General features: G+C 28.4%; 1 protein-coding gene across 1 annotated transcript; it reads right to left on the bottom strand.

Annotated features, from left to right (window-relative positions):
- Nucleotides 1-1453: 1453 nt before the first annotated feature.
- On the bottom strand, nucleotides 1454-11088 carry LOC100783066 (sugar transport protein 14). The gene is made up of 12 exons (XM_041005500.1): nucleotides 10947-11088; nucleotides 10271-10593; nucleotides 8710-9339; nucleotides 7669-8106; nucleotides 5281-5370; nucleotides 4659-4702; nucleotides 4468-4544; nucleotides 3986-4148; nucleotides 3325-3430; nucleotides 2998-3180; nucleotides 2263-2499; nucleotides 1454-1567 (listed from the first exon to the last, which is right to left on the bottom strand). Exons 1-12 carry the CDS (start codon nucleotides 11086-11088, stop codon nucleotides 1454-1456), a joined length of 2547 nt encoding a protein of 848 aa, XP_040861434.1.
- Between the last annotated feature and the right edge of the window lie 10325 nt (nucleotides 11089-21413).

The raw sequence follows: 21413 nt of genomic DNA, 5'->3' as shown, positions 1-21413 counted from the left end.
GCAGTATCAAAAGTAGGTAAACTTGTTAGCAATGATATTCTTTGTTACTTGTGTAGGGAAGAATATCATTATTGTTGATGTAAAAAAAAATCATTATTTATGTTATCTCTATCCATTGTATTGTCTTGGTTACTTTGTATATTCTTAATTCCTATACATTATCTTGATATCTTTACCTCTTTACAAGATGAGTTTTAAAAATATCGACAAGATGAAATTGTTGTCAAAAGAATTAAAAAAAAAAATTCCAGTGTGCAGTTAAATTTGATCAAAAGAATTAAAAAAAAAATTCCAGTGTGCAGTTAAATTTGATTTTATTCCTTGTAATTTCAAATCAAAGTTCCTATTCTTTAAAAAATAGTTAGATTTAATCCCTATTTGGTCCTTTGGTTGTTAATGCATAAAGACTTAATTCATCTATTTTTTATAGTATAAAGACAAAATTGAACAATTCAAAACTATAAACTATAAGAACCAAAATTAAGTTTGACCAAAAATATAGATATGAAATATATTTTAGTCTAAAAAATTATACTTAATAATATATAAAGTTGTTTCAAAAATTTTGAGTTCCTTTGGCCAAGATGGTCACACTCCTAAAATCTTTTGACAGTGTCACTAGAAGTAAATAAATGAGAAATGTTGATAATACATTTTTCCCACACTCTTTTGAAACACTATTATTGTTTGAAGTCTACTATTAAAAATTACAAAATTTGTAGCTTTCACTTTTATACAAGGAATCATACTCAAAATTTTATAGTTTTCAATAAATTATAAAAGTGTGTGAAGAGAAACTATTGTATGATCTCAAAACATCACATATCTATTATTTTTTAATTTATAAGAAAAATCAATAAACCTCAAATACATGTTATGTGGAAATTAGCCAAAACCATGATGTTTTCAAACCATGATCTTTTGTGCTAAAATACAAGAATCCTAATGGGCCTAAAACAGATATTTAAGCCTATTTTAAAAGAAAAAACATATTTAAAAGTAAAGAAAGTTATTGTGTTAGTTAAGTATTTATATATTTTTCAATCTTACTTATTTTTCTTCATAATCAACATTTGATATGAGACATTCATGATATAAAACCAAACGCATTGATGTCATCATATAAACTAATAATAATTATACAAGAACAATAAATAGGCAAGAAAATCAATGTACTAAGTGAGGGATAATAATTAAGGGGACCCCAATCCTTTTAGAAAAACATAGTAACCCTGCCAAATAACATTCAACCCTTAAAGTCTTTCATGAGATTCATCGACCATTCAAAAAAAGAAAAGGAAAAACATTCTTCATCTTATTAGACAAACAAACCAAAGATTCATATTTAATCAACTCATACACTTCCAAATTTTGGATCATCATTTTTAAACACAATGTTGTGTAATAACTCCACTCTAAAATCAGACAGATGTGCACTGCCTGTGTTACCAAACTAGTATAAACGCTTGCGACAAGTAGCTTCACCACAGTAACATGGTAATTGCTTGATTTTTCCATCGACATCAGCAACACTATCAAGTCGGTAACCATAGTCATAAGTAAGTTCCTGTTGAAACATATCACGTTTTATCATTCCAAGAAAGATGTCCCACATGTAGAAAGTAACCAGCTACGAGGCATGTATATATCTAGCAATATTGTATATAATAGCATAACAACAATCTTTAAAAGGTGGCATGGGTTAATAATCTTTTAGCAGTACTACTAGTAATATTAAGAGTAAAAAGGAGAAAAAAGTGAGAATTAGGTGATGAAATGTTCTTAATCTCAAGGATAATATGATTCTACTCACAACAAGTAAAAAGGGATTGAAAAACCAATGTAGTGATCGATCTGCACATTAACTATTTACCAAAGGACATGACATGATGCATAGCCAATTCACACTATTGATTTTTTTCACAAAGTTTAAATCTCAAAGAGATGTGTTCTTGATTCTCAAAGAGATGAATAAATGATTCAATTCACAGCAAGATACAAAGGGTCAATATATATGTATATCAACATATTATAAAGATTAGATCATATATATGACAACAATCTAGCTAGCAAGAAATTAATGACTAGATTAATAAGTCTTAGTCTATCCCTTTATACTATCTTGGAGTAAAATGAAATAATAATAATAATAATAATAATAATAATAATAATAATAATAATAATAATATATAAGAGCACATGCATGAGTGGAAATTTGAATAACAAAATTGTTAATAATAGTACTTAAAGTAAGATTCTTACCTGTTTAGGACGTATGTTTCTTCCAGCAAATAGTACAATTCGAGCTTGTTTGATCCCATAATGGGAGTTCAAAACACATTGAACAAATAGGTTAGGATCACAACTATGGTTGATGAACCTAGCCACATTACCAAAAGAACTACAATCTATACAGAACTCTGGATCATTTTTGGTTGTCTCATCATCCTTATTTTCAAGGAAAATTTTTGCAGGCAATGGCTCGTCAGGCAATCGTTTCTGAGAAAAAAGATCATGCAAAATATCTCAATACCACACTTTCAAGTAATGTAATAATTATATACTTGGAAGTATGGTTATTTATTTGATTCCTTTTGTTATAGTGTACTGGATCAATTACTAGTTATCAGAAGCATGGACAATTCTAAATAATAGTTGTAAATGTGTTGTATTTGTGTCAAACAAATGTATCTATATGTTGATATTGCACAAATACTTTCAATATCATTCTGCCCGTATTTTGCATGTAATTTTTTTTTAACCTTTTACCAAAACAATTTTGAATATCATGATATATATAAATAGATAAAATTTAGTATTTTATTACGTTTATAATGTCTTATAAAGTAATACAATTTATACAATTAAAAAAAATCATTTATGATATTAATAACTACTTAATATCAAACACTCAAATTAAGCTAAAAAGTTATATCATTCAAAAAAACTTTTAAATAAATTTTTTAAGTTTAATTAAATGAATAATGTTATTCTTACCTTTCGTCCACCTATCTCTTTTATAGTTTCCCAGCCATCAATTTCAACTATGTAGTCATTGTGTGAATCATTATCCAAGTCTTCAGTTCTCTTTAGTACCCCAACAAGTTCACAAACTAAAGCTCCAACAGGAATAAAATTCCTAGTTCTAACAGCCCATCCTTTGTCAGACGTACGATAAACCTAGGCAAAAGAAATATATATATATATATATATATATATATATATATATATATATATATATATATATATTATGAATTTGTCATGTGCATGTCCACGCATAAGTGATAGCTAAAAAGAATTTTTTTAAAAGTATGGATAAATGACCTCAAGCTGGTACTGCAAACCCTTCTGAGATACTCTACTGCCACAATCAGGACCACATCCACATCTTGGACCACATTCAAACACAATATCTCTAGCTTGGATCAATCTAAAGGTATAGCCAACAAGGAATGTTAATAACATGACTTGTAGAAGATGTCTAAAAAAGAAATGACTTATAGAAGATAGAAAATCAACTAGAAAAAAAAGTTTTGGAATATTGCAAAGAAAACATGATTTCAACAGTGTTTAGAAAAGAAAGAATCCATTAGGTTATACATAAGAAATTTAGATATAATATGCCTTTTGAAATGCGATGGGGAAAAATTGAATGGCAGTAAACAATTTTCTTTTTCAAAGAAAAAAATAAATAAATTAAAACATAATCTTAGAAAAACAAAGAATATGTCAATTTACTTTAAAACGCACTATATCCCTAAATGAAACGCAAGAAGGCAAAGGAACATTTTTTGCAGATTGTTCGACCCTTTCAAATATTCAATTTGAAGGTAAAGAGGAGAAAATAAATAAACTAAATTAATATTGGTCATATTATCTAGATTTATAATATTTACCCAAGGTAGGTCTCCAACTTTCGGTGTCTTCAATGGCAATAAACTTATATATTAAATAGAAGAAAATAAAACTTAAATTAAATTATCACCTGCTACATTTCCGACGACGAACATATGGATACATGTTATTAAGTCTAAAACAACAATTCTTGTTAGTTCTACAACTATTTCCTTTGCATTGACAACCATAGTCATCACTAGATGGAACTTTCACGTTGTTTGCAACTTGGCTAGATGTGATATATGTAAAGCCTGCAATTTTAAAACAATATTGATGATAACTCCAAGTTAGTGATTTGACAAAAAGAAGTTTCTTAAATAAAACATCAGAAGAAGTGAAAATACCAAGTAAACAATAGACATATATGATATTGAACCATAGAAATTTTGGGGGAAAAAATGGAACTAGATTATGCCAAAATAGTTCTATATAGTCAAACAATTATTCATATAGTTACGTACTTTGAATGCTAAAGTGAAAGTTTCTAAAAAAAAATTGCACTGACTTTGAAATTTTATTATTATATCTTCTAATTAACAGAATTTGCTACTTTAAACTAATTAAACTTACCGTTAGGTGTGATAGGAGAATCATCAATCTCATTAGTAACTGGAATGGGTATAGCTTCTAGACCATTGCTGAGGTCCCTACAAACCAAACTAAGAAAACCATATATATCCTTCTTAGCTCAATTACAAATTTGATGCATATTTAAAGAGCTTACACGCTACAACTCTTTAAGAGGGTATACAGATACGTACGAAGGATAACTAGAAGGTGCTCTGGATATTTGTCCTTCAGCAACCTAATTAACATAAGAATTGAAATCAAATGTTAGAACTTAGAATACACATATATATCATCGTTGGAGTAAAAATGCAATACAAGTGCAAACTATTCTTGAAAAAAGAAAAAGAAAAAAAAAACTCATGAAAGTGATTATATGAAGAAGAAAAAAAAAAGTACAAACCACACCGTATGAATTTCATAAGCAAGAAAACAACAACTTAAATGTGAAACAGTGATGAAATTTTTAAAAATTAAACCTAAATTCTTGACTTATTGTATGATTATAGGAAAACATATATTATTCTGCACAAGGTATAAATAACAAGAAGCCCATATCTAAATGTCACTATTTTCTAAATAAACAAGAAGCAGCATGCTAGTAGGGGGAGGGGATTTGACTTTGCCATAAAAGAAAGGAATTAAGAAAAATCTTAATTCATGCTAACATGCTTATAAATGCATGAAACACATGCATTATGAGATAAAATTTGACATAACAATTATAAAGAGTGATAGAACCATGTTTGAGATCCAATTTTGACTTGTCATAATGAAAAGGAAAAAAATTAACAAACAAATAAGCATAAATCTTACAATCTTATTCACATTTCTTGCTACTCGTCGAAGATTCTTTATAAGATGGTCATCTCCCTTCAATTCAGACATACTTTTCTCAACGTTAGCCTACAAGATAATGAAAATTTGATAGAATGTACAAGAAAAAAAAATTGTGTGTGGAATATTCATTATTATACCTTAAGAATACATTCTAAAACACCAATAATGGGCAATCATATGTTCATTATTTTACAAATCGAACAACAAACAACATGTCAATTACTACAAACAACCATCACGTCCACAGTCATGAAAACAAAAGATCAAGTTGAAAGTATCTCAATCATGGGTAGAAGAAGTATGAGAAATGTTTTTGGCTGGACCTTGAAATGTGTTCACCGGTCAAAAGACTCATTTTTATTGAATTTTGTAAAAAAAAAATGGCAATATCTTTGCTTTCTCAATTATAAACCTAAGTGCCTACTATAATAAGAAGATAGAAATGATATACCAAAATATGAAGAGAACTATATTTTTATTTTTTTTCCTATAATTCATGAACTAATTGAAAAACACGCACAAATTATATAAATAATGTGAAATGAGAAATCAAGGAGAAAATAATAAATAAAATGTGTGTATTAATTTTAATACCTCAATGGATTGAAGTTTAGAGATATTTGCATTTGAACGAGAGCATGTATTCGTGAATGTGGTTCTCTTTCGAATATTATAGTTCCTATATGTACCACTCTTTATTCTCTTATTCTTATCATTGTTCCAGTATTTCTTAGGTTGATCTTTTAGACTTGAGGAACTAACTTTTCGAGAGACCATATCAACAACTTTGTGTTTGATACGTGTAAAGAGAATTGCCGTTACAGTAATAAATGCTTTTTAATAATTAAACAAAAAGTAATAAATGCTTTTTAATAATTAAACAAAAAGTAATAAATGCTTTGACTTTTAAATACATTATTTTTTTTTATTCATTTTAAAATTCTTTAATGTACTAGTGAGGACAATAAGTAATAAATACTTTGATTTTTAAATAAATTAATTTCCTATTTCTTTCATTTTCGTATACTTTAATACACTCGTTTGGCACAAAATGTAATAAATGATTATATTTTTAAATACATTTTTTTATTTCTTTCATTTACCAATTCTTCAATACACTTATTAGGAAAAAAAATCTTAATTGTATTATTTTTTTTCATATTTTCCAATATTTTTAATTAATTATCAAGAAGTATCTAATTAAGAAGTAAAAATAAAAAAGGTTAATGTACTAAAAAATAATTAATTAGTTGTTATATAAAAAAACATTAGGCACAAATATATTAAATATTATTTTTGCAACATTCAGTATATTTTTTTTGGAAACTAAAAAATAGAGATAATGAAAAATTATGTGATGTTGAAAACTAAGTAAATATATTATTAATCAAACTAACATATTTATAATTTTAAATTTATAAAAAAAATTAGATCAAAATTTATCAAAACCTATAAAGGAGTAAAAATTACTATTTATATAAACCACTTAGGAAAAATTTATCCAAACCTATAAATCAAACTAAGTAAAAATTACTATTTGTATAAATATTCTTTTTATATGTTATCTATATAAACCATTTAGGAAAAATTAGTAATAATAAAATTTAAATGATTTACATAAGGAAAACCCTAAATAATTTAAAAAAGAAATAAAATTTACATAAGTTCATTTATCATTAAATTTAATTCTTATAAATGATTTATTATTATCATATATTCATATTAAAATCGGCAATTTTCAATAAAGGAGAGTTCTTAGCGGTAACTATTTTGGATTCACTTTCAATTTGAAATCACAAATATATCGGGTTTTAGTGAATGTTTAAGTCATGACAACTTGATAATTCCTATTTTTTTCCAAATTATGAAAAATAGGTTGACAAATAAGAATCATTTTAGATATACTTTCTGTTTGGTCATTGTGAGAACCACGTATCTTTTGATTTTCCTATTGCATTTGAGAATATATAGGAGCAAGAGAACCAGCATGTTCAAGCTTGTGTATAAGTTGTATTATATTAGATATTTAGAACAAGATTTTTGTCGCTTTAAAACAAAGTTATCTTTTCTATAAAGAATACATGTATCACTAAAAAAATTAGCTTTGCTACATCCATACATTCAAGAGTAATAATATATGAATACTCATATATTTCAAGAGTCTTCCATCAACATTTATTATTTCTGTTAATCTTTTTCTTTCTATGACATTACATAAACTATCATGTACTTATACACCAATGTCTTCTCTTCCTTTCTCTCTCTAAGTGTGGTCTAGATGTTAGGTGTCCACCTATTATTTTCCTACATTAATTTAATGTTCCTGTCCTAGCAATGAACAACATTTGAGATTTTGCTTCATACATTTGATGATGACCCAGATGTGTTTTTCCCTTCTCCTACTACTCTCTTCCAAAACCAATGATTCTCAAACAGAAGATAAATCTCCTCAATTGGGACTTGCTTGGTTTCTGGCAAGAGGAAGAAAACAAAGCAGCTCATAAGGACAATTAAGGCTGCAAACAGCAAGAAGATTCCATATTTGAGGTGGCAAAGTGATACAAGGAAGAATTGTGCCACAAGAGCAGTGAAGATCATGTTGACACACACCACAACACTTTGTGCTGCTGACCTTATCTCTAGTGGGAAGAGCTCACTAGGAACCAACCATCCCAAGGGACCCCAAGATCTTCCATATGCCAAGACGAATAGGAAAATCACTATAACCAAAAATATACTAACACCATATGACAGTTCTTTGCCTTTTCCAAATTCAACAGACAAAACTATAGCCATAGCAACCTGCATGCGGATAAAAATAATATATAATCCTCAAATTAACAACACAATTAGTAGAGGATATCATGTTTAGTTTGTTGTAGAGAAAACTATTCCAAAAGTTTAAACTGTTAACTTAGTTAGTTACAACACATAATAGTTGCCCTACCATGCACTGAAATTTAATTTTAGAGAAGCAAGGATCAAATTCTAAATCACTTAAACCTAGATCAGATTCTAACTCATCATGGGAGCTTATTAATTGAGATAATTAAATAACAGTTTCTTGACTTAAGAAAAAAATCCTTATAAATTTATAGGTGTTTATGAAAAAACTACATGAGAGAACTTTTAAGAGAATTAAATAGCGAAAAATTTATTTTAATTTATGCAACAAGTTAATACAAGATCATCTCAAGATTTCTTTTTGAACAAGTACTTGTTTAACTTAGTCATCAGAGTCATTAACCAACAATTCTAATAACTTAAACAGGTAAGTAAAAATACATATATGCATGAATAGTTTTGATGTAATTATTTCTAACAGTGTTTTTCATTTCATTTATGTTTTATGCATGAGCTTTAAGGATATATAAAACTTAAAAGTTGTGAAAAACGTATAGTTACCAAGCAGATTATCATTTCAGCACCGGCTTCCAAAAAGAAAGCTCTCCTGCCAAACTTGTCTACAAAAGCCATTGAGATGAGTGTGGCAACAACAAGTGCTACACTTGTAATAACCGATGAATACAGAGATGCCCCAGATCCAAATCCCAAAGTTTGGAAGATAACAGGAGCATAGAAGAGGATGGAGTTGTTGCCAGTTAACTGTTGGAATGCTGGAATAGCAAAGGCACCAATTATCACCTGTGGTCTGTTTTTCCTCAAAAGAAGGTTCTGGAATGGATTCTTGATGGATTTTGCTTCTCTGCTTGCCTCAATAAGATCATCAAATTCAGCATCAACATTTGGAGTGCCCCTAACCTTCTCCAACACCGCTCGTCCTTCGTCGAATCTGCCTTGTTCCACAAGGCTGTTGGGTGTTTCAGGACACAAACAGCCTCCAATGAACATAAAAACTGCTGGAACTGTAGCTAAACCAAGGGATAACCTCCACCCCCAAGGATGAATCTTCTCGGTGCCATAATTCACAAGGTTGGCAATCAGAATTCCCAAGCATGTTGTTAACTGAAAGAGTTGGTTCACTGCTCCTCTCACTTTTGCAGGTGCCATTTCTGAAAGATAGAGAGGAACAGCCTGCACAATAATTAGAAAAAATAAATAATGCAAGTAATTAAAATTGGTAACACCAGTGGGGTGTAATAAGGATTTAACTTCTCTGAAAGGGAGATATTGGCTTTAAAGTAAGCAACATCAGTCATTGATGGGAATAGGGTTGTTAAAAATAAAAACTAAACTGAACTGGTTCAAAACTCAACTTACTTTACTTATTTTTATTTTTTTTTACTTCGTACCCCATTGCCCAGAGGCTCTTCGCTATGCGAAGGTATGGGGGAGGGATATTGTACGCAGCCTTACCCTTGCATATGCAAAGAGGCTGTTTCCGGATTCGAACCCATGATCAACAAGTCACAAAGGCACAACTTTACCGCTGCATCAGGGCTCGCCCTCTGATTCAAAACTCAACTCAGCACACTAAAAAAATTAAACTATTTTGAATAAAATATTGAACTGATTTTTATTCAATTTTTAAAATTTGAATAGCTCCTAATTCGCCCGAATTCATACATAGCTCAGTTTGTTCGAACTATTATACAATTTAATTCAATTTGTCCAAACCACTTTTACATATCAGTTCAATTTTATAGCGGTTCAATTTAATTCATCTATTTTATCCATCCTTAGTTGGGAAAATCAACAGTAGATATTATGTAGACATGCATAACACATGATCATGCATGTGCTAGAATTAGGTACACTGGTATACATGCAAGCGTTAGAATATCACAAACAATATTATGTGGTACACATGCATATATAACACATCATGCATTTGTTAGAATATTAAAGGTTGATTTTCTTATCGGTGATGATTGAGATTACTACTTTATCCTTACTCAATTTAGAAGAGCCAAATCGGGAGTGTAAAGGCTTATATGAATGACAATTAATTTCCGTTAATTTTTTCAATTTGAGGAAATGGTTATTTGGTTAAGGTTAAACTTACTTGGTTACCAAATCCAATGCCAACACCAAGAAGGATACGCCCAAGGATCAACATTGTAATGCTCTTGGCAGCTGCATTCAGAATAGCTCCTATAAAGAAGCTTACGGAACCAGCTAAGATGCTAGCTTTTCTGCCTTTGGTTTTTGTTACACTGGAAGCACCAAACGTGGACACAAGGGCAGCAAAGTATAGAGATGAAGTAAAGAGTGTCAATATCTGATCATCATATTTACAATAATCTGTCTCCGCAAGATGTGCATGCTTCTTTTCATACACCTTTGGGAAGAATTGTATGAGGAAATCATCCATGGAGGTAACTCCACCTGTATTACCAAGCAACAAGTGATAAAAGATTCCAACGTTATTTTATCTTTCAAAATTTAATAAAACATGCAGGGAACATTAAGGTCTTTGTTTGATTACTATTTTAGAAAACAAAGAACTGTAAAAACAAAAGAAAAGAATGAGAAGTTAATATCTCTCAGCTGATTCAATATTTTGGTTTTTAAACGGTTTTTTGAAAATAATTTACAAAATTCGATAGATTTTAATTACGTGAGAAATTAATTGCTGATCAATAATGTAGAATTGTTTAAGAAAAAAAACTTTTAAAACAAAAAAGTGCTAAATTTCCCATGGTTTATTATTTTGAAGATGGTAGCTAGAATTAACTCACCTGAAACACCAAGATCATAGCCAAATAGAGCGCCACCAAGAGCTCCAACAATGCAAGAAAAGATGAAATATCCAGTAATCTTGTACTGGTAAAGATGAGCCCTCTTGAGTGTTCCAGCATCAGAAAATCCTCCACCTGCCATTTTTGCCTCACTTTTTATATTATTTGCCTATCTATCAATTAATTCAGTGACAAAATCACTGTCTTGGTTAAGATAAGAGCCTACTTGACGACTAAACAAACGTTATATGCATATCACCCAGAAAAACAGATCTCGCTATCTGATTTAAGTGTCTAATCTCTCATGCATACTATTCAAAAACCATATATTAATTAATTTGCATGCATACAGCAGATGGCACAGTTAGTTAATACCAAGGTCGAATTTGGTTCTCCTTTCTTTCTTTTTTTATCCTTACACTTTTCCTTGATTTAGTTAATGGGTTTGGAGGGTTGTTAATAGTTCTTCTGTGTAAGCCACTCAAGTACAAGAAAGAAGGCCTGAGTGTAGCAATAGTTAACAAATTGAGTGGAAAAAAATATTTATATATGAAAATTGAAATTGACTAATTCCTTGCATTAAGTATGTCGAAAACAATTATGTGTTTCCATCCCTCTTACAGGGCAGTCTATTGTCCATTGATAGCTTAACCGTTTTTCGTGTTTCCCGGTTCTTGACCTATTTTTTCTCCATATCTTCAGTCTTCACGTATGTTAAATTTTATAATTTTACTTACATGCAGCAATTATTTTTTTTTCTCCCAAGTCAAAGTATATTTACATCTTATACCTTCTATAAAAGTATAAATTTCTTCTCCAAAGTCAAAGTAGAATGTTATCCAGAAGCTACCGACCAAGCTATTAATATTTTCTTACTATTAGATCAATTTTACGTAAGATTTATTAAATCTCGAGTTTTACACTTTGGCCATCTAAATAGATAGGATATATAGGATACTGAATAGATATTCTGTATGTGTGTTTGTGTTTGATGGCAATACTGAATACATATTATTTTCCCTTATTTTGGTTGAAGGGTGTGGTTTAATTTGTTGAATACTCGCATAGATATGGCTCTGGCAGCTATTAATAATGCACTTAAATGGAATCTACACACCGAGAGTAAAAAATAAAAATATATTTTTTACGTTAAAAAAATTATCCTGATTTAAAGTGTAGAGATATGCAATGGTTGAAGCTGTAATTAATGGGTTAATCAGTTGAACAGGTGTAGTAGGCCATGCATATGTTGATTCATTTTGTGATCTCTACATAACTGTCACTTCTAATTCACCTAGAAATTTCAGTGCACTTTCCTGAGTACACTCTCGATTCTCTTGCCTATTCTCGGTGTGACAACATTTATTGGCGGTGCTTTGCTTTTTGGTGAGTTCTTATTTAGAAGTGAGTATGGTGTCCTAGATATTTTTGCTATTGGTGAACTACTCAAACTATTGATTGGCAATTTTTTTTTTTTTTTGGATGAAACTTTGTTTAATAATGAAGGGATTATGTATCAAATACGTACATTAGCCACACTGTAATATGGAAAATAAGAAAGTCATTAGGAATGCATTAATTGAGAAAGCTTGACTTCAATTAATTATGAAATTAAAGAATTGTGTTGTTAAATTATCAGACATTCATATTTTTAGTTTTACTGATGATTATATAGCATAATTCGACTATTTTTAGATGAGTATTATATTGTACTACTATGCAATTGTATTTGATGACAGCAAAGGGATATTAAATTTTGTTATTTTCTTTATTTTTGATTTGTTTTGTATATATCCAATCTTTATTTCATGAAGTTATATAATTAAGGAAAGTTTGTTCCTTTCAGACATTCATATTTTAGTTCTGTTGATGATTATATAGCATAATTCGAGTATTTCATATCAGTATTATATCGTAGTATTGTGCAAGTATTTGATTACAACAAGGCTTTCACCTCTCGACCTTACTGCTTTGTCAACTAATTAATTATTCACATGGAACAATAATCTGACAGAAAAATGAATATATAAAAGAAACATTTTTAGGTTCATCGGTTTGGTAGGAAATGGTGTTAATTAACACTTTTAGTTTAATAAAATTATTAATTATATTTCATTAATTTAAAATCTATTTTAGAGAAATGTAATAATATTTTCACATATTTTTGCTAATATTTCGATGTAATTATATGCAAATAATATATTTCATAGGATATATTATATATTATTAATAATAGGAGAATAAAATACTTTTTAGTTTAATTAGCATAGGTAAACATTATTTGTTTTACTCATATGTGTTGCTTTTACTTACATGAGAGATGATAGGTATAATTAAGTTAATGGTTATTACCTCTGCACACTCTAATGCAACTACTATATGTAAAAATATGTCTATATATAAAACCTATGGTACTAGCCTACAAGGTTAATAACCGTCACTACCAGGCTAGCTAGTCGCCTAAGGTGTCAAATTTCATTAATTGTACATTTACTTTTGAATTATTGACTTCTAGTGATAGGATTACTTTGGCTTGTCAGATGAAAGTAAATTTTTTTAGTAATGTAATCAAGTTTAAAATAAAATAAAAATAATATACACCTAATATGTGTTATACACTTATACCTCGTTAATTAATATGATAATATCATTGCTTACTTTTAAATATAATTATGTGTTAATATTTTCATATTATTTAATAATAAATATCTTCTAGTGCAATGCTAAAATAATTAAATAAATAGTATAATAGTTAAAATAAAATTAGTATACAAAAATAAAATAAAAAATATAATAGCGAAAATAAAATACAATAAACATGTCATCTATTTCAAAATAACTTTAGGGTAAAAATGAAATAAAATATAAAAAATTAATTAAAAGTTAAAATCCTACTTGAAGTATCAAATGCTACAAGTTAATAAAAACAAATTGTTTATCGACTACTATTAATATGGTAAAAGAGGTTTTTCAATTAGTTAAAAAGGTAAGAAATTAGCTAAAAATGTTTGACAGATAGATATAATATGAATTGAAGATTTTTTTTGGTTCTTATAAAAAAATTGGTTTTGATTATTTTACATACATATTAATTAATTAATTTTATTCATAGCTTATTAATTTGAATAGATTCTAAAAGATAAAATCACTTTTGACCTTTGACTATTTTATTAGAATCTAAATATACGTATTAATTTATTTGTTTTCTTTTATTCATAGCTTATTAATTTTAATAGATTTCAATCACTTTTGACTTTTTACTATTTTATTAGAATCTAAATATACGTATTAATTTATTTGTTTTCTTTTATTCATAGCTTATTAATTTTAATAGATTTCAATAACTTTTGACTTTTTACTATTTTATTAGAATCTAAATAATAATGGAAACTTTTAAAATAGAATAAATTGAAAAGGAATATTATATTAATCTTGAAACAAATTTATGCTTTATTGAATAATAATTTGATATTATTGGTCTTGACTTTAATTTTCCCCACTAAATCAAGGTAGTAAAATTAAGAAATTCAAACAATAGAAATTAATGTGTTCTTAAAAGTATCAATTTATTCTCTTTTATTTATAGATTATTTGAACAAATTTTAAAATATGAAATGACTTTTGATGACTTTTGACTTTTATTTGAATCCCAATAGTTAAAAAGTTCAAAGGAGAATGAATGAATTGAAAAAAAAAATGTTATACTAATATGAAAACAAATTTAAGTTTGAGTAAACATTAAATGTTTAAACATGTGTTTCTAAATATTCTAACCCAATAAGGAAATTATATCCGGTGGGTCAAAATACAAATGACGAGATTGAGCCAATGAAAGTGAGAGTGACACGAGTGAGGGTTTGTGTGTGGTACTTACCTATATATATTTTGCCAATTTTCCATTATAACCTACACATTGCTCCAAGGAACCACACCAAAGATTTTTGTTCCTCAAAGCAATGACAGAGAACTCATCATCAAATTCAGGGAAGGGAAAGAACATTATTGATGAACAACAACATGAAGAAAGTGGAAAAAGTGAAGAAGGCAACAACAACAGATTGGTAAACGAAATCCTATCTTACAACGAGTCGCAGCTGAAGTTCCTGCTCAACGTTGGCATCGTGAAAGATTGCGAGCTGAGCATGCCGTATATCACTCAACTGACCAGCGACAAGTGGAACCTGTTCTTGCGCACGCCTCAGTTTGAAGGTATCTTCTTAGGGTTCTTGAAAGAAGGTGAGGATGTTAGAGACGGAATTCCAGTGAACGTGTATGACAAACATGGCCATGAGTTCGAGATGATGCTCAAGAAATTTCACAAAGGTTCCATCAGTTACTATGTGCTAAACCGAGGGTGGCTCAGTTTCTGCAACCAACAGCACTTGGGAGAGAACGATATCATTGCCTTGCGCACGTTTCGCCATGCAATAACTGACAAGTTGTCTTTCGTTGTTACTTACGTGAGAGTGGCGTGGTAATTAAGAAATGGTTAGAGTATTAAGGGGTGCCAGTTATAATAATAAGGGTCTTTGTAGTGCTTATTCTCCAGCTAGTCAATTAATTAGCCACTTTGCTTAACTATGGTTATTTCGTATAGCAAATTAACATGCTGAATTGTACCAAAGATTGTTACAAAAAAACTTATGAATAAGAGAACTGAAATGTCCATTGCTTTCTCAATTTTCACTCTAACCACTTATATATGTATGGTTATTCATTTCTTGATCGCTCAAATCATTAATTCTTGTTTTTCATTTTAATTTTTCTTCATATCTATTCCAATCATAGAAAATCTTCAGAAAATGATTTCGAGATCATCTATGACTAGATCATTCAAAAAAATTGAAAAGGAGATTGTAAGAAAGAGGAAAAGTAAATATTGCAAATGTCTTATTTTTAGCAACACAATCCAATTCAACCGACCCGACCTTAATTGGATAGTTAGGTTAGCTTGAGTCATTAGATTGAGTAATTAAAAAATGTTGTCATTTATAACTTTTAACAAAAAAAAAAAATCCTTCAAAATCAATAATTCAATATTGATTTGTTGCTTCTTAAATTCCTATAAGCTAGTAGTTAGTATTCATTGCTTCAATATTTTATAACTCATTGTAATTAGTATCCAATAAAATCATTAAAATTATTTTACAATCTCTAAAATCAAAATAAATTGTTGTGACTTACAAGGGAATGGGATGAGAATTTAGTTTTTTTTTTCTTTTTCACATACAGCCCACAGAAAGAATTAAACAAATACTATTTCTTATCATATATTTATTTTTGTAGTCAAATTTAGTTGAATTTGGTCGGATTTAAAACTCATAAATCCTATAATCTAACTTAATTCTAATTGGCATTTGTTATATATACTCCCTTTTGTTTTTAAATACATTTATTTTCTGCTTATTTAAACTCAAACGACTTAAGTATCTCAAATCCTCTTTTTTCCTTCACATAATGGTACACTCCACTCCCGCCCCCCGCCCCATAATGCTCTCCTTCAATAAAATATTCCTTGCTTCACTTTTTTGGTTTTACTTATCATTAAGAAAAGTGCTTATAAGCTTTGAATCTTCATACATGATCTACACGTGTTGTGTAATTTGGTTAAAGGTTTAAGTCATGAGATATAAACACATTAGAATGTTTTATTTGTCTGTTACTATACTGAAATAACCATCTTTTTGGATTTTAGAATGGTTGTAACATGTTTTTTTCATTAAATTTTGGAAAGTACTTTCAAGAAATTTTTTTACTTTCAAAAAGTACTTTCCAAAACACAATTTTACCTTCCAAAAAAATTTTGACTTCTGGAAAGTATTTTCCGAGATACAATTTTAAAATTTATTTTAGAAAGTACTTTTCGAAAGTAAATTTTTTTTCAGAAAGTACTTTCCAAAATTTAATGTTTTTTTATTACAGAATGATGTTTAAATTTTTTGAATTCCAAAAGGTACTCTCTTAAATATAAAATTAAAATTGTATTCCAAAAACTACTTTTCATAACCTATAATTATGTATTTCGAAAAGTACATTTCAAAATGATGTTTAAATTTTTTGTATTTCAGAAAATATTTTCCAAAATACAAAAAATTAAACATTAATTTTAAAATATATTTTGTGAAATGATATAGGCATATTTTGGGTACAACAAGTATTTACAATAATAAGAGGAATGTACTTAGAAATAAAGGAGGGAAGTAGATATAATAAATATCTTCTAATTAAGTGCACTAAGAAAAGGCTAACTCAAACTAAATGACCCAATTCGGGCCGTTACCCTACCCAATTCTAATTGGGTTTGAATTGTATGATTGGAAAAATGAATAATCCTTGCTTGTTTTTTTACAGCATTATTGCTTCTTTTTTTTTAACATATTGCTTGTTGTTAAACAAAGTAATTTAGTCAAACATTATCCATAATAATAACAATCAAATTTAGACCAGAGTCTTTTTTTTATTAATGAAGAAAAAAGAGAGAGCAAAATTACAAGCATTCAAAAATTGTGCTAAGTATATCACTGGTGGTGAAAGCTCCCTTCTTACTTTAGCCAAGAGTCTAAAATTAATAAATGTAAAACATGAATAAAAATCATTAAATAATAAATACTTTCAAATATATTAGATTACTTAACTTTTATATGACATTCTAAAATTAGGAAAAAAATTAAAATCAATAAATTAAATAAAATATATCAAATATGATACCTGAATTAAGAACTTTAAAACAAAACTTAAAAATTCATCAAATCAAATGATGTGGAAAATATTGAAAAATTTAATCTTCAGGTTAGTAATCAATAACTAAACATGATAATTTGGAAGGTGTTTTTTTTAATAACGTGTAATCCAAAAAATATTTGAAAATTTAATCACCAAGTCACTAATCGATAACTAAGCATGATAATTTGAAATTTGAAACTTATTTTATTTTTATTTTTATAACTTCTAATCCAAAAAAAAATGAAAATATTTAATATTTAATATTTAAGAGTTAAGACAATAGTTAATAACAAATCATAATGATTTGAAATTTGAAAGGTTTTTTTAATAACTTTTAATCCAAAGACATATGAAAAATATTCAAAAATTCTTTTAAGTCGGTGATTGATGACTAATCATGATAATTTGAAAATTGAAAAGTATTTTTTTATAACTACTTATCCTAAAATGATATAAAAATATTTTAAAATGTGTTCTTTAAATCTGTAATTGACGTGATAAATTGAAATTCGAGAGATGTTTTTTTAATAATTTATCAGTATGAGATACGAAAAATATTTGAAAATTTTATTTTTTAAACCAGTATTGGAAAACTAATCATAATAATTTGAAAACAACATGTATTTATATACCTTGTATTGTATTATAATCATAGAAAAAAAAACAAATTCCTAAATATAGAAATAGACATCATCCTAAACAGCATCGTAAAAATTTGATAATTAACATTAATTTTAAACAAATTTCCTAGCTAGCTAGATTTGTGTTCCTCTCTGCACATGGAAAAGAAGAAGCTATGGCAGAGAGCTCATCAAATTCGGGGAAGGGAAAAAACATGGTCTTTGAAGGCAACAAGAAAACAGTAGAAAAGGAAATTGTATTTAACGATGAGTTGCAGCTGGAGTTCATAGTGAACGTGGGCATTGTGAAAGATTCTTAGTTGAGCATGCCATATAGGACGAAACTGAGCAATGACAAGTGGAACCTCTTCTTGTCCGTGCTAGGGTTTGAAGACATCATCTTAGGGTTCTTGAAAGATGGTGAAGATGTTAAAGAGGCAATTTCAGTGAGCGTGTATGACAAAGGTGGCCATGAGTTTGATATGATGCTCAAGAAATGGGTTAAGGTTTCAAATCATTACTATGTGCTAAACCGAGGCTGGTTCAGTTTCTGTGACCTACAGTGCTTGGGGGAGAACGATCTCGTCGCCTTGCGCACCTTTCGCCATGCAAAAACTGACATGTTATCCTTTGTTGTTACTTTCAAAAGAATGAGCTAAGAAAATGGAAGAATGTAACAAACCTATGTGCGTAGTTCTTTTCCAGTTATTATTAGCTAATTTGCCATTTTGTGTATCCTTGGTTCTTTACAATAACAAGCTAAATTGCACCCAAAGATTGTTGAAAAAAAAAGCAGTATGAATAACAGAACGTGTTTGGTTAATACTCAACTTTTCACTGCAACCACCTATAGTTTGTTAATGGGTAAGTCAAATCACAATCTTTTGCTTTTTGTGTTAATTTTACATTGTAACGTGAATAGCATCACTGTTAATATAACAAATAGGTAGGATATGATCAAGAAAATAAAGGGAAAGAAAATGGAAGTTCTTACATTATGATTGATGATTTTGCCATGTTACTATATTTTTCAAGAGGGATAATGTTATAATAATGTTTTTTTTTCTTTTGTTGAGTAATAATGCTATATGTTACTAACATTGTTTTCCCCTTTTTTTTTAGTTTTATATATATATATATATATATATATATATATATATATATATATATATATATATATATATATATAATTCATTCAATATTAATTACCAAGAATGTGTGATTAGTTGATATCCTGACTTGGTAGCGTGTGCTGAAGGGATTAAAGGCGATGGCTGTGGGGAGGATTTAGTGGGATTGACGCCTACGGTGGAGGAGGACTTAAAGGGAGTAACTTAAATGATTGTGAGTAATTATTATTTATCAAAAATAAATTAACATTAAAAAAATCATGTCGATAACGAATATAACCACGAAAGTTTCAATAATGGTAGTAGTGATATTAATGATGGTGGGAACGTCAATGATAACGACAATGAAAATATTGGTGATATTGATGTTGATAATGATAATGATAGAATTGATAATCATGACCAAGACAATGCAATATTAGGTGTGGATGGTGATGATAATGGTGATGGTGGCTATGATGTTAATGGTGACAATAAAAATGATCATTGTATAAAATATAGAGAGTGCTCTTTTTAAAAATTAAAAATTAAATTCACAAATTTTTTTCTGTTGGTTTTGAAAATAAATATAAAAGTATAATAATTAAAATTATTTAAGCATCATTTTTGTTAGACATGTCAAAAAATAATAGTTAATGGTTAAAAATTAAAAAAGAACCCTAGAAATTATCACGATCTAAAGTAATAGTAAAATTTTTGCATAAGGACTAAATTTAGATAGAATTGTATTTATAGGAATTTAAAACACGTCTAAGCTTAAAAATATTTTGAAGCTAATTATTAGATTAGATGATTTTAAATTATGTAGATATTATTATAATATTCTGAAATTGATTTCTATAATGGTACTATAATAATCAGTCACTTTTTCAATTCAGTTTCTATAATTTGTATTGAATTAAATTGATTCAAGAATATCCTTCATGCACTATGATAATTTTTTATAAATAAATAAATGGATGAGCATTAAAGTTAGAGAAGAAAGGGAGAAAAGAAAGTGAGGGACCACCTAAGAAACTAGAAAAGGAAATGATGTGTCATAAGGAATTATGGTGGATCCGAATGGTCTTCTACACCATACTTCTTAGATAACTATACCATACTAGTACTTATTAAATACTATCAATCTATTGTGGTCATGCATTGTTAGTGACAGAATCAGTAGATCCTTGCATCAGGAACAGTCATGGTGTGTGTATGCTGCACATTGCAGAGCTTGTAAGAAGGGATTTATGATGCAGACAAATGATGAAAAAATAACAACTCTGTCACTGAAACCATCAATTAATGACCCTACAATCTACAAAAGTTGCTGAATGATAGAATTTAGAATTCATGGCCATGATAACTAATTTTTAGCGGGTCCATTTTTTATACTCTATTTTATTATAATCATGGTTGATTGTTGATATCAGAATTTTTTTATTCAAATTCTAATTAATTTTTTGAATTATGCAACATTGCATACTATTACGTAAATCTAATTTTATAAACTCAAATAAATTAATATGAAATAACTAAAAAAAGATTCAACGAAATTAAAATTTGCCTCTATTAAAAATTCGCGTATATAATATATATGCTTTAAAATGATCATTTTTTTAATAAACTATTGTTTATTTTTAAAATTCTTTTAAGAAATTAATAAAAGCAAGTAATTATTATTTTTTAAAATAAATTAAATCAAACGTACATTGAATGTTAGTATTGACAGTGACAACTAGTTAAAATTTTCATTAAATAAACCCTGGAATTTATGCTTCATAAATGACAAAAGGATAAGTTAACATATAAAAATATCAATGGAACACAAATTTGACTCTTATGACTAATAACTGATAATTACTTAAAAAAAGACTAAAAACCAATAACAATAATTTTCTCACTTTAATTTTTTAAATTATAAAGAAAACACTATGTAATGTTAAACATTGAGGACAGATGGTGGGCATAATGAAAGGTAGCGATCAGTGAAGGAACAGGTTTGGCGCGTG

This window comes from Glycine max, chromosome 9 (assembly GCF_000004515.6).
Source record: "Glycine max cultivar Williams 82 chromosome 9, Glycine_max_v4.0, whole genome shotgun sequence".
Classification (NCBI taxonomy): domain Eukaryota; kingdom Viridiplantae; phylum Streptophyta; class Magnoliopsida; order Fabales; family Fabaceae; genus Glycine; species Glycine max.
Note: the sequence above shows the minus strand (reverse complement) of the source record. Positions and strands in the feature narration are given on the sequence as shown.